Here is a 14,584-nt window from a genome sequence, read left to right as displayed (position 1 = left end):
TAGTAACTACACACACTGAGAGAAAGGGCGTGAATTGCGTCTCCAAAGGGAGTCCAGCTGGGAGGACTCTCCTTTACACTGGCGATCTGTGCGCGCAGTTCAGTCTGCGCGCTGGTGCGTATGAACGAGAACGAGATAGACAACAGCCTGCTAACCAGCGGTATGGACGGCACAGGTAAGGTCCCAATTGACTTTTCCTCCGAAACAAATGATGTATTTGATTTGCTTTTGTACAACTATATAAACTGGGATAATGACTATATTGATGGCGCATATAAATGTAACTTCTATAGACTTCCTGAGAATGTTCTTCTGACGCATAATTCTATTGCACTGTAGGTGGAATTTACAGAACATTTGAACCTAGAATATGCAAATTAATGCCCACAAGGTGAATACTTTTTTTACGCACAGTATTCTCGCTTTAATTGTTCGCATGTTGGCGTGTATATAGGCTATAGGCTATACTGACGTTTATTTGAGCAAACTACAAAAATAGTTCTTATACTATTTTCTTACATAAACACTTGTATGTGTCTCTTTTACCACCAGGATTTACTTCACTGGCTGTCTAAAAAAGACCCTCCTATTATAACCAACTATAAGACGCACAGGAGGGAGGGGAGCGAGAACGCGGGGAGAGAGTGTCAGTGCGTCTGTGTGTCAGAGGGTGTGTGCGCGTCTTTGAGAGAGAGAGAATCACAGATAAGAGGGAGCGAAAGAGAAAGAGAGAGAGAGAGACGGAGTAAGACTGGACCAGGTGATCGAGTCCTATACAAACCTCCAAGGGGCTGCCGGGTAGCATCAGTGTGCACAGGATCAGAGTTCCGACCATGGTGCCAAAGCGCTGCCCGGGACCCTGCGCCATGCTGGCACTGACCCTTCTCGTGGGATGCAGCGTGGTGTTCTGCGCCCTCGGCCAGAACGAGACGGAGCCCATCGTGCTGGAGGGGAAGTGTCTGGTGGTGTGCGACTCGAGCCCCTCCGCGGACGGAGCAGTCTCCTCCTCGCTCGGGATATCGGTCCGCTCCGCCGGCGCGAAGGTGGCTTTCTCTGCGGTGCGCGGGACCAACCACGAGCCATCGGACATGAGCAACACGTCCACGACCATCTACTTTGACCAGGTGAGGTGTCCATGAACTTTTACAGCAACACAGTTCAACAAACACAACTGTTTAATCTGATAGCCATGAGCCATCATCGATTTAAGTGTGATGCACAGCATTATGTTATATTTATTCATTTCATGTCTCACTCTCACGCGAGTCACGCCAGGCCTATACGTCCTATTTGGCCTAGACTTTGCAACTTGACCAGAAGGGTGTTGCTCTCATCATATAGTGCAGTCGATATATTTCGTAGGCTAATAATTGCACTGCTGATATTCCAAGCAATGTAGGCTAATTCTGTAAAAACGGCAGTTGTATAGCCTACGTAACTCTCATAATTATAGCTAATAGTATATGGATAAGCACAATCCTCATATTGGCGTATATTGGTCCTGGGCAGAATTTTAGAAACGTCCTGTGTTTTCATTAGGTGGGGTACGTGTTCCTCTGACTTCAGCAGGCTCAGCATGAGCTCTTTGAGAATTATGTATTCCGCAAAAACACATACGATTCTTATGATAAGAGTCATCCCAAATGTAAAAGTGTATATCCTAAAATATTATGGAGGTGTGTGTGATATCATTTTGATCATTTTAATCCCCATACAGTCATTAATGTTCAGTTAACGCATATAAACTGCACCTTTTCATTGTGCGTTTCCACCCCCCCCCCCCCCCTCCTTCCTCTTCTTTTGGCAGGTTTTAGTGAACATCGGCAACCATTTCGATCTCAAAGCAAGTGTTTTTCTAGCACCCAGAAGGGGGATATATAGTTTCAGCTTTCACGTGGTGAAGGTCTACAACAGACAAACCATACAGGTGAGCATTAATGAACATTGTGTTTCTGCTGAAATACACACTGACAATAGGCCTATAGCCTACACAAGCATGTGCTATATGCACCCCACCGTCAATGCTGCAGAGCACAGTATCCTATCGCTGATCTCCCTTTGTCTCCTCGTGCAGGTGAACCTGATGCAGAATGATTACCCCGTCATATCAGCTTTCGCCGGCGATCAGGACGTCACGCGAGAGGCGGCCAGCAACGGAGTTCTGCTGATGGTCGAGCGCGAGGACCGCGTGCACCTGAAGCTGGAACGGGGCACCCTCATGGGCGGATGGAAATACTCCACCTTCTCAGGCTTTTTAGTCTTTCCTCTATAATCTAATTTGCGATGATGACCCCCATGTCGCACGTATGCGACTCTTCTGGCAGGTCGAGGAACGAAATGACACGAAAAAAAAAGAACATGCCATTTATTTTGAACAAAAATACTGTCAGCCAAGGACGCCGACGAATATCTGTACCCCACACTCGTTCACTATCTAGTCAAATATGAACGTCTTCTTGGAGTTTCATATATCCACAAACCATCAACTTTAAACGCAATCTGGATGATTAACGTATTGATCGGCCTGTGACGTATGCTTGTTGGTTATTTGGATTTTATCGCTTGGAAAACAAACTTTTTTTGCCAATTGGCAAACAGTGTACCTGGGCAGCTGGACGAGGGAAATGAGTGGAGGAACTTATATCCTGAACGGGCTGAGTGTGTTATGCTCTATTTTATGTTTGTATAGCCTTAAAGAATATGGTTTCCGTCCAAGTGAGGTTTATGGAATTATGGACAAGAGAAGAAGTGCTTTCACGCCCAAAGCATTTTTTGCACGAATGGAAGTTTTTTTCTTTTTGTTTTGTGCTGTCCATGGTGTTGCGTTTGGATGCAGAACATATTGAAAATAAGCCAAATGTAGGCCGCCTACTATTCAGAGTTTATTAAAAGAGAAAAAAGGCGACATATTTCAGCCAATGGAGACAACTTAGAGCCCTTTTATTAAACGTTACATAATTTATAAAGTACATATTCACATTATTGTGTGTTCTACATTTCGGATCTGCGTAGCTTTGACTGATTTAATGTTCAGTGACGTTGCTCACTAAATGTACATTGTGAAAATAATAGAACAATCCCTATATGTCCCGCTTAATAAAATATATTGTATTGTATAGGCTAAGCGCATCTATCACTTTTATTCCGTGATTTTGCATTTACGTTAATAGAGAGAGAGAGGGGGGGGGGGGGGGGGGGGGTCGGGGGAACCATGCATATAATGGAGATGACAGGCCTATTCTTCTCTAAGGCACCACGGACAGCAACACTACCATCACTTTACTTCAGCACCAAGGACAGTGCCACTGCTGTCACTTTATAAGTCTATTAGTCCCTTTGTCTCTGTCCAGGGTCCTGACATTGGCATCAGTTGCCAGAGCCATCCGTTCTGCAGCGCAGATATTCTGAGTGGACCCTTTGTGGGACCAATATATCAAATTAACTAAAGATCGATATATATATATATATTTATATATATATACACAAAGGCAGTTAGTTTTTCCCCTTGCCATGACAAAGCATTACTCAGTGGACACACACACACACACACACACACACACACACACACACACACACACACACACACACACACACACACACACACACACACACACACACACACACACACACACACACACACACCTTCAACCCACATTCACAACTCAAGGCTATGTCTGAGCATTGAGAGAGAGCTATTTGTTGTCTGTTTTTGTCAGACTATTGTGCTTTTATTCAATGCTTGAACACATGGTGAATACATAATTCTCAAAGAGCTCATGCACATTAAATGGAATGATGCAAAAGAGTTTTTACTCTTAAGGGCCCAGAGTAAAATATGTAGGTATACCGCATGTATTTAACAATCATAGACAATTAGACATGCCTTGCACACAATTGTTTTTAAAGGGATCGTGACATAAAGAAAAATGAAATTATTCTTATTTAATTCTTTTGTTTTCTGAGCTCAATTGCACCCAAAAAACCTGAACTTTGAACATTTTAGTAGATTTTCTGTGGTCTGGGGTTTTCTGGCTCAAACACGTGTTCTGATGTTCCTGTGGACTGTGATGTAACAGTCCACAAATCCCATATATGACATACGTAGGAATTTGCCAGCAGATGTCATCTCACTGTTGAGGCCTGTTTGCCTGCAGTTTTCATTGCAGTTCAAAAGGCTTCAGAACACACCGCGAAAACCCCAGACCACAGAAAATCCACTGCATGTTCAAAGTTCAGGTTGTTTGGGTGTAATTGAAGTTATAAAACCTAAAAGAAAAACAAAAAATAAAAATAAATGAAGATTAATGTCATGAAACCTTTAATTCTCATCATAGATAGTATAAGTATAATCATAATAATTATGAGAAAGCAGTGGTATGAGGTTGTTTGGTCAAAGGGCCTGAGACAACTGATGCCATGGCTAATTAAAATGTATTACTATTTTCACAAGCTAAGTTTAAATGGTGGGGTTCTTTATGGAATGTTATTATTCTCTTGAATCCAAACCCTAATAGCTTTATTTCAATAAAGCATACCATTTGTTTAGCTCTGGGGGGGGGGGGGGAAACACATGGATGACCATACCTTTAAGGCATCTGAACTACAGTATGGTCTGCTGATAAATGCCCATGTGTCAATTCATACTGTAGGCCTACACAGTAACAAACTAACAATGTTGTGTTCATTTAACAATACAAGTATATCATTTGAACACAGTAATACAGTATTGTAAAAGGAAACCGGAAGAAGTCAACACAGGTGGACGCTGCCCGCATACTAGGCCCATAAGCATTTCAGTGGCAATAAATTGGAGTTAGTCAGCAACTAAAATACAATCAATGAAAATTGCATCAGTATGAGGTGAGAGCTTTAGTGGATTCTGTAGAATAACAAAGATAGAGAAAAGTTTTACAACTTCAAATATAAAGTTTGATTTTGGATTACTAGGATATCTATTTTAAATACACAGAAAAAGTTAAATACTGTAGCTGTTGTTTTTGCGGGTCAAAACCAGATGGCTTCCTAGAGAAGGCACAAAAGATCTGATGTTCGAGCAGCAACTGAATTGCTCAATGTAAACACGGCACACTGATTTTAGTGATTGCTTTATGTCTGTAAATCTGTAAGTAATCTAATCAAATCCATAGCAAGGATTATCTGATTTACGCAAATCATGGTAAATCTGGTCAAATAATCTGAAAAGCAGCTCGCCAGCATGAGTCAAAGGATATCATTTGCTTGTTTGTTCTTTTGAACAACACTGAAATTCAACAGCTGTTGATATAGGACAGTGGTGGGCAACTGGCGGCCCGGGGGCCACATGCGGCCCCCACCTTCACTTAATGCGGCCCTCAGGTTAATGTCAGAATACTGATATAATATTGGTTTCAGCTGTTTACAATTCCACAACATGCAAACATGACCCGCTTTAATTACTTCAGTCTAAATTAGTAGCTCAATGCTTCAACACTCGTATAATTAAAGGCATTTGATTTCAATTCGACTATAGCAAAAATAGCCGATCTACAAGCTCAAAACGTGTCGCAGCGCGAGGCGTTTTGAGCTTGTAGATCGGCTATTTTTGCTACGACTAATATATGGCCCTCTGGAGTGAGTGTGGAAATATAGTGGCCCTCTCCATCTTCAAAGTTGCCCACCCCTGATATAGGACCACATTTAATTTGAGTTTGAATTTGAGTGTACATTGTCTTGTGGATATTTGAATCCATTTTGCAATTCCTTCATCTTCTGTGGGAAACAACAGCTGAGCACAAAGCAGGGAGACCTAATGATGTAGCCTGCTGATGCCAGAGCAGCGCAGTACACCAGCCAGAAAATCAGAACGGCTTGGACTAGACAGCGTATTACTGTTAATAAGACTATATAAACTACTAATTGTGCCCATGCTGAAATTTCACAATGCTAATTGAGCTAGTCTGTCAACTAAGTAATCAGAAGAATATAAAATTAAATAAGCAATTTGTTTGATTAGGGCGGCTAACAAAATATTTTATTAACATATTTCAGATTCTCCATTAACAAGTTAATTCTTGAATTGAATGTTTAATTGAATGTTTTCATGGGAGGGTGGGGGCATCTATTTGTCAGTATTTACAATAGATAGATTATAATTTAATCTTTAATATGAATTCCACTACCATGCAACCACTATTGCTAAAGAGAAGATGGAGATATACTGGTTGTAGTCACTATATCATGAACCCCTAATGACAACAAACCAGGTGCAGTCGTAGCATCTTGGTGTTTATAGCAACAGATACATTTATCAATGATATTGGAGTATAAACCCACCATGTGTCCGCCCCCAAAGAACAGAAGTGCAATCAATCCTTGAATACGGGGGCACTTTAATAGATGCACAGATGGCATTATACTGTGCTTTGTGGGGCACATATATACGTAGATAATTATAAAACTGGTACCATCCATTAAAAAGCCCAAAGTTAACATGACCTTTTTATCTTCTGCTCATCGTCTTGAAGAACCGAATAGACCGTTATTTGGTTCCATTTGATTTGTACATTCTCAGATTTCAAATAACACTGAGGATTTTACAGTGCAGATTTGAAAAAATCATATCAAATGGGGGTCCGTGGACTAATGCACATGAAACTGGGAGTCATAGATTCACTGGAGGGTCTCAGAGCACAAGATACTGCAGTACTCTATGCAATAGACTATATTATCTTTGGATTCAGACATTTGAAGAAGATGGCACTTTGTATTAAAATAGACTTCTCGTATAAACATACATATCGCTGTAAATACATTGTAACTATAAGCATGCATGCATATACACATAGTACATTGAATACACATATACAGTAGATATACACCCATGTGTGTACATAAACCCCTGTGTGCACATACACACATGCACACACATTTGTACGTACGCACACACACAAACACCGATTTAATTCATGTTAATTTAGCACAGAATGAAATGGATCACATTTCCTATCATCTAAACACATAAACTATGCACTGTAGAAAAACAAACATTGAATCCAATTTAGAAATTAGACTTTTTGTGCCGAAAGATTTAATCTGAAGATCAACACAGCAACAACTCATCTCAGCCGGTGTTTTAGAATTAAATCACCTTTGCATGATTATGTTCAGAGGCTGATTTATTGCATATAGGAATAGGCCTAAGTTCAGCAGGAAAATGTAAATTATCTTCACCGTTAACTCAGCAAATGAGTTCTACAAGAGAGTATCATCCTCCTTACGTTGTCAACACCCCACTGTGCATATCTGTTGTCTAGTACAAAAGGGAATAAAAAATGTGCATTTTAGAGAGCTGGAGAACAAACCAAACCTTCTGTGATTTGAGCAAGTATTCCTAATGTCTCTCACTGCTTCTTGTATTCCATATACTGTACCAAAGTGGCCTTATGGTGCTTTTCAATAGAAATACATTTTTGACACCGTTTTAGCTCCCTGACATTAAACCTCAATGGAAATAAGTATCCTTATAGCGGCCCTGAATGGAGTGTACACAAGAATGCTACAAATGGCACTAGGCTTCACATGGATGGACCAATTCAGAAATGTGGACCTTTATGGGAACTTACCTGACAAAGTCAGAGAGAGAAGGACGAGGCTGGCAGGGAACTGTGTCAGGCACCCGGAACTAGTGGCAAGCAAACTGACACTTTGGGAGCCAACCCAGGGCAAAGCCAGAACAGGTGAGAAGCGCACCACCTACGTAGATACACTGTGGCGCAACAGCTTATCTAACAACACTGTAGAGCTGATATAGAGCTGATGCTAGATATAGGAGAGTGTGGAGTCAGGATTCAGGAGTCCCGAGTGGGGGTTGGCTAGACCGCACTCTCACATCGCATCGTATTATTTTATTTTTGAGGGGTGCTAGCCCCTCCTATGTTCGGCTATTAGTGTAAATTTTCGTCTTACACAAACATTAAATTCCTATTGAAAATAAATGGGGAATTTCACGTCACAGTGTCTGAGCAAATCGGTAGACTTTCGTCTTACACAAACATTAAATTCCTATTGAAAATGAATGGAGAATTTCACGTCACAGTGCTAATCGGTAGACTTTCGTCTTACACAAACATTAAATTCCCATTGAAAATGAATGGCCTAGGCTGCTGAGCCAGCCTGACGGCGTGCCGTGGGTTCGACTCCCGATCCCGACGGCCTTTGATGCGTGTCTTCCCCCCCCATCTTTCTCCCCATTTCCTGTCAGTCTACTTTAGTTTCAACCTCAATAAAGGCAAAACATATCTTAAATAAATAAAATCACGTCATAGTGTCTGAGCAAATCGGCCTATAGTGTCTATTTTTGAGGGGCACTAGCCCCTCCTATATAGAGCGTCGCAGTCCCGCTTCCTACCCTGGACCAGGAAATGAAACCCAATGCATTATTCTCATAGACATTTCTTAAAGTATTTATTTAAAGACGGTTACGCCGCGGACAACGCCAACTCGAGTCGTGACAACTCATGACAACACAAACAATATTTTGGACCAAACAAATAATTACAAAGAAGAAAAACAACAAAAAAAGTGTTGTAACCTGCCGTTTTTTCCTTCTTTCTAATTATTTGTTTGGTCCAAAATATTGTTTGTGTTGTCATGAGTTGTCACGACTCGAGTTGGCTTTGTCCGCGGCGTAACCGTCTTTAAATAAATACTTTAAGAAATGTCAATGAGAATAATGCATTGGGTTTCATTTCCTGGTCCAGGGTAGGAGGCGGGACTGCGACGCTCTATACAGGTTTAATGTTTGTTTTTAGTTCAATGTTTGTTTTAAAAACACCATTGACAATGAAGGGAAAATTGACGTCATCTTGTCCCTAACACAAACATTAAATGCCATTAACAATAAAGATAATTTAATGTTTGTGTTGGCAGCGTTTGTTTTACATCACCATTACATCACCTAATCAACATGAGTTAGACTTTAATATATTAGCGCCCCTCACTTTATTGTCTTACACAAACATTACACTTCCATTGACGATAAATGGATAATTTTACGTCTGAGCAAATGGGCATAGTGTCTATTTTACGTCATGATGATGCACGATGATAAGAGCGCCCCTCACTTCACACGGGTGTGATTTTTATATTACTTTATAGTTATGTTTTATTTAGCAGGTCTAATAAACAAGTCCATCAGCGTTGCTCATTTAGCTCTATAACATGGACAGGATGAGCCAATGTCTCAGCCTTGCTCCATCCTCCAGACAATCACTGACATCAGAAGAATACCAACAACATATAGTTGCAGGGTCAACTGAAAATCAAAACAAAAAACAGCCATGCTGGGTCACAACTCAAGACTGAGTCAGAAGTTCAGAACCCATGATTCAAGACGATGGCATGTTCTTTGTGCACTTTGCTGTATACGTATTACTTTGGGACTCACAAAGAGCCAGATAACCAGAAGGACTGTTGTGTTCTCTGAGAGTGGATAGCATCCCCATTGATTAATTATCTCCATAACAATCCTTTTTAAAGGCTGGTCGCCACAACTGATGGAACAATATTCTTGCATTTGAGTTTGTTGGCAAATGTTTACTTTCAAATGCTGCCAGGCCTGAACTCCCTTGCTATTTTTATTCTACTCGCGGTGCCATCGGGGGGAAAGTGTGCAGCTGCATTGTTTCCTGCTCAGGAAAAGTGCACTGCCATTTGAGATACACAACAACAACCTTCCTCAACCTCATTTTTGTGATTGCGGATGAGCATTCACTGTGATATGCATGCATACTAAAATCTCAACCCAAAAAAAAATAATCTTTTTTCCATGCACTCAATTTCTCCTCAGTCCCAGCCTTACTTAGAACTGAAATTGCCTTAACCCATTTTGGGCGGGAACCCCCATTTGGTGTTAGCATTATGTTATGCTTTAGCTATTGAAAAATAGCAGATCTACAAGCTCGTAGCGCGCCACCGAGTGGCGCGCTACGAGCTTGTAGGTCTGCTATTTTTGAAAAATCGAAGAACGACTGACATAGAAACATAGCTTTTTCAGAAAACTGTCAGGATGTAGAAGACATTTATAGAATCTGATCTCAGGTCAGATTGCCTTAAGTGTGATTGTGGGGAAGAATAAGCCTTTCACAGCACTATTTCTGTTCAGACTGTTCCCAGGCAGGCAAACCTACAGGCAGTTCCTCTGGGGTCTGAAATGACGCTTCGGGGCCCACTCAATCTAATATCTAATGTGGCAGCAAGTTAAAAGGAAATGCATACTGAATGTCAAGCTTTATCACCCCCTTTAATGGCCCAGCCCTCTTTATATCATTTTTAAAACCCTCCTTCCATAGGGTTTTCTACCAAATGAGCTCTGCTAATTTCATGATCCTTGGTAAAGGCAGCATTTCTCGGTAAAAACGGAAGGGGACAAACCCTTGTGAAACATAGCACTCTTCTCACATCCATGTGACATTTTTAAGTTCTGAAATCTCCACTCAAAAAGACATTACGTGCTGTGCATTCTCTTCAGTGGAACGATTTCACCTAAGACTTTGTCATTTGAAGGTAAGATTGTGCACTGACCTATAGCTAATTTGCACTCGAATAGAAAGACACATACGGCATGTAAATTGGAGCATACACTAAGATGATAACATGTGGCGCGGTGGCCTTGTTAATAATACATTTGTTTGCCAAACAAATAAATAGACGCATACCACAAACATCAGTCACAGAACCGCCTCTGTGAACACTAGACCCATCCCTGAAGGAATGACGAGACAGAGAGAGACAAAGTCTGTTTATTCCTTCTGCCACCGCCTGCAATATCCATACTGCTGAAACATGCAATTCCCCAAAGAAAATACACCCCCATGCCAAGCCCACCCTTCAAAACCTCCTCTATACACAGAGAGAGAGAGAGAAACAAAGAGAGAGAGAGCGGGCTGTGCAGAGCCAGAACCCAGAGCAGTTCCTTGATGTGGTGCTTCCAATACATCATCTGTCTACACATTAGATTCAGCCACAGCAAGCCTGAGAGGAATCGTCGCAGACCCAGCACATAACCTGTTTAAGCCATTCTGGGCGGGAAGCCCTTTTGGTGTTTTAACTAAGCATTATGTTATACTTATAGCTATTGAAAAATAGCAGATCTACAAGCTCATAGCGTGCCACCGAGTGGCGCGCTATGAACTTGTAGATCTGCTATTTTTCTGCTATTTGCCTCAAATCTTTGAATGTCATTTTTGGGTCCTTGACATGAAATATTGAGCACCATTGATACAGAAACTATAAGTTTTTCAGAAAATTGTCAGGATTATGAAGACATTTGTGAAATTTCAAGGTCAGGCCAAAATGGGTTAACTACATTCATTAGAATGGGAAAACAGTGCCTCAGCACAACAAGCCTGGGTGGATGAAGGAGCACGCAGAGATGCGAGGCGTGGACGTGGCAGATTTGGGAACTACATCGGGGAGGAAACACACACACACGCACACGCACGCACGCACGCACGCACGCACGCACGCACGCACGCACGCACGCACGCACGCACGCACGCACGCACGCACGCACGCACGCACGCACGCACGCACGCACGCACACACACACTCTCATACATGCACATACACACACACACTCTCATACATGCACATACTGTACACGCACGCTCGTGCACGCAAACATGCACCCGCTCATACATGCACATATTGTACTGTACGCACGCACGCACGCACGCACGCACGCACGCACGCACGCACGCACGCACGCACGCACGCACGCACGCACGCACGCACGCACGCACGCACGCACGCACGCACGCACGCACGCACGCACGCACGCACGCACGCACGCACGCACGCACGCACGCACGCACACACACACACACACACACACACACACACACACACACACACACACACACACACACACACACACACACACACACACACACACACACACACACACACACACACACACAACAGCAGCAGCAGCTTCAGCTTCAGGAGCAGTATAAGAATCTTATACTGGTATATTCCTCCATTCAGGCTATGGTAATGTTATAGATCACTTGTAAAGGAGTAAGGTTGGCCTGGCCCCACCGCCCCATACATACACAATACATACACAATTCAATGTTTTTGGCATTTATGCCACATATGTTAAGTTTTCCAATATGACAGGGAAAGGATACAAATACTTTACTTTACTTTACTTTACTTTACTTTACTTTACTTTGCTTTGCTTTGCTTTGCTTTACTTTACTTTACTATTACTGGCAGTTTGGCAGAGAAATCCCACTGAGAATAGTCTTATTGAGAAATGCATCAAAGATTTACATAAGGCAGAAGTAATTGTTAATTCCTGCTGCAAAATGTGTAAATGCAATGTTGTTTATTTGTGTTATTTTTGAGGGGCACTAGCCCCTCCTATGCCCAGCCTTCCGGGTTTGGCTTGTGATTGGCTGATCGCCCCATAGCGATGATTTGACTGGCTGAGCAAAGTAGCCTACATATTGAAGCTAAAAGTGAGGGTAGAAAAGTGAAGACGGAAAAGTGCCATTGGTTGAGCACGGAATGTGATGTATGATGATGATGATAAGAGTGCCCCTCACTTCACAGGCGTATTTTTTAAATATGCCAATGCCCGTTTAGACCACACCCCTCCGGTTATGCAATAGCGGTTGCCCATACAGTATATATGGCCATATAGAGCGTCGCAGTCCCGCCCCCTTTCATGACGACGCCAGGCCCAGGAAATGAATCCCAATGCATTTTTCCCATAGACATTTAAAAAGTATTTATTTAAAGACCTTTTATGCGTCGTACGAAGCCAACACTTGTTGTGACAAATCATGACAACACACACAATATTTTGGACCAAACAAATAATTACAAAGAAGAAAAACAACAAAAAAGCGTTTTTTTCTACTTTCTAATTCTTTGTTTTAGCCCGAAAAATTGTGTTTGTTGTCATGATTTGTCACGACAAGAGTTGGCTTTGTCCGCGGCGTAAACGTCTTTAAATAAATACTTTCTGAAAAGTCTATGAGGAAAATGAACGGGGATTTATTTTCCGGGTCTCTTGAGGGGGGCGGGACTGCGACGCTCTATACTGATGACATCAGGAATTTCCATGGGCCTAAAAGGGACTGATCTCCATATATCATATATCTCCATATAGGGCACAAATGGGACACACAGAGAGAGATGGGTACAACGGGTACTCTGATAAAGCCAAACAAAACCCACTATGCCCACTATGACTCAGACCAGGGGTGGGCAACTGGCGGCCCGGGGGCCACATGCGGCCCCCACCTTCACTTAATGTGGCCCTCAGGTTAATGTCAGAATACTGATATAATATTGGTTTCAGCTGTTACTATTCCACAACATGCAAACATGACCCGCTTTTATTACTTCAGTCTAAATTAGTAGCTCATTGCTTCAACAGAAGTATAATTAAAGGCATTTGAAATTACATACAAATGTTAATTTTCAGGATTCCAATTCAAAAATAGCAAAGATTCAAGATTTCAATTCAAATATAGCAAAAATAGCCGATCTACAAGCTCAAAACGCGTCGCAGCGCGACACGTTTTGAGCTTGTAGATCAGCTATTTTTGCTACGACAGTAATATATGGCCCTAGGGAGTGTGGAAATATAGTGGCCCTCTCCATCGTCAAAGTTGCCCACCCCTGACTCAGACATATCGGTCAGATTGACGGTGCGACAGGTGTGACCTTTTTCTCAGTCGTGTTTTCAAATGGATTTGGCCTCGCCTTATTGTAGATACGCCACTGGTGATTGGACGGTTGGACGGACAGATGTATGGTGCTGTTGTTGGCGCTGTGATTGGCCGTTGTGATTGGCTGGAATGTGTGCCATTCTGTGCTGTGATTGGCTGAGCATCGCATAACGGTGGACACCCGTTTATATATAAGTGGCAGATATCCCGTGCTCAAAATTTGAGGATGGAATTGGTGCCACATCAATTAGCATATAATGCATTTATGCCTCTATTAACCTACTCAAGTAGGTTTTACTGGCAGAGTCCTTCAAATGCACTCAACACAGCACTCTATAAAATTAACAAAATATATACAAAATAATATTGTCATATCCCCAAACGGGTATGTATCCCCAAGACTACTAGAATTATGTTCCATGATATTATGGATGCAAATATATACATTTTATTTTCATAGCAATGATCAATTTTTCCCCATAACCATTGTCTGTGATGGTATCTCTATGGCAGGGGTTTTCAACTGATTGTGAACCAGGGACCACCACCTTGACTAAGAATCAACCTGGGGACCACTGTTGTGTTGCAATGGGATATGGGCTAAGATTAGTGCCCTATCTTGGGCGTGCCTTACCCTTTATCCCTAAACCTTTTTGCCATATTTTACTATCTTGAAAAATATTTAAAAATGTTCAAATAGCCGATCTACAAGATCATAATGTGTGGATGTAGATCGGCTATAAGAACAATTTCATATATAGTAAAAATGGCAAATACGTGCAAGATATAGCACATGATGACATGATTCTATGGGCAAATTTCCTAATAATGATGGCTCAATCAGGCAAGCTGGTACACTT

At 41.9% G+C, this 14,584-nt stretch overlaps 1 protein-coding gene across 1 annotated transcript; it reads left to right on the top strand.

The window, feature by feature from the left end:
* Positions 1-630: 630 nt before the first annotated feature.
* Positions 631-3,076, top strand: cbln2b (cerebellin 2b precursor). Its single transcript, XM_079490218.1, has 3 exons — positions 631-1,124; positions 1,808-1,927; positions 2,075-3,076. Exons 1-3 carry the CDS (start codon positions 834-836, stop codon positions 2,270-2,272), a joined length of 609 nt encoding a protein of 202 aa, XP_079346344.1. The 5' UTR covers positions 631-833; the 3' UTR covers positions 2,273-3,076.
* The last annotated feature ends 11,508 nt before the right edge of the window (positions 3,077-14,584 follow it).

This window comes from Electrona antarctica, assembly GCF_951216825.1.
Source record: "Electrona antarctica genome assembly, chromosome: 20".
NCBI lineage: Eukaryota > Metazoa > Chordata > Actinopteri > Myctophiformes > Myctophidae > Electrona > Electrona antarctica.
The sequence above is the reverse complement of the archived record's forward strand: the minus strand, read 5'-3'. Positions and strand labels throughout refer to the sequence as shown.

Bases quoted from the DNA above. Each gene is read 5' to 3' on its own strand.
- cbln2b (XM_079490218.1), top strand. From the start codon at position 834: ATGGTGCCAAAGCGCTGCCCGGGACCCTGCGCCATGCTGGCACTGACC. The intron at 1,125-1,807 runs GTGAGGTGTCCA...TTCTTTTGGCAG, and splicing joins CGACCATCTACTTTGACCAG to GTTTTAGTGAACATCGGCAA. The intron at 1,928-2,074 runs GTGAGCATTAAT...CTCCTCGTGCAG, and splicing joins ACAACAGACAAACCATACAG to GTGAACCTGATGCAGAATGA.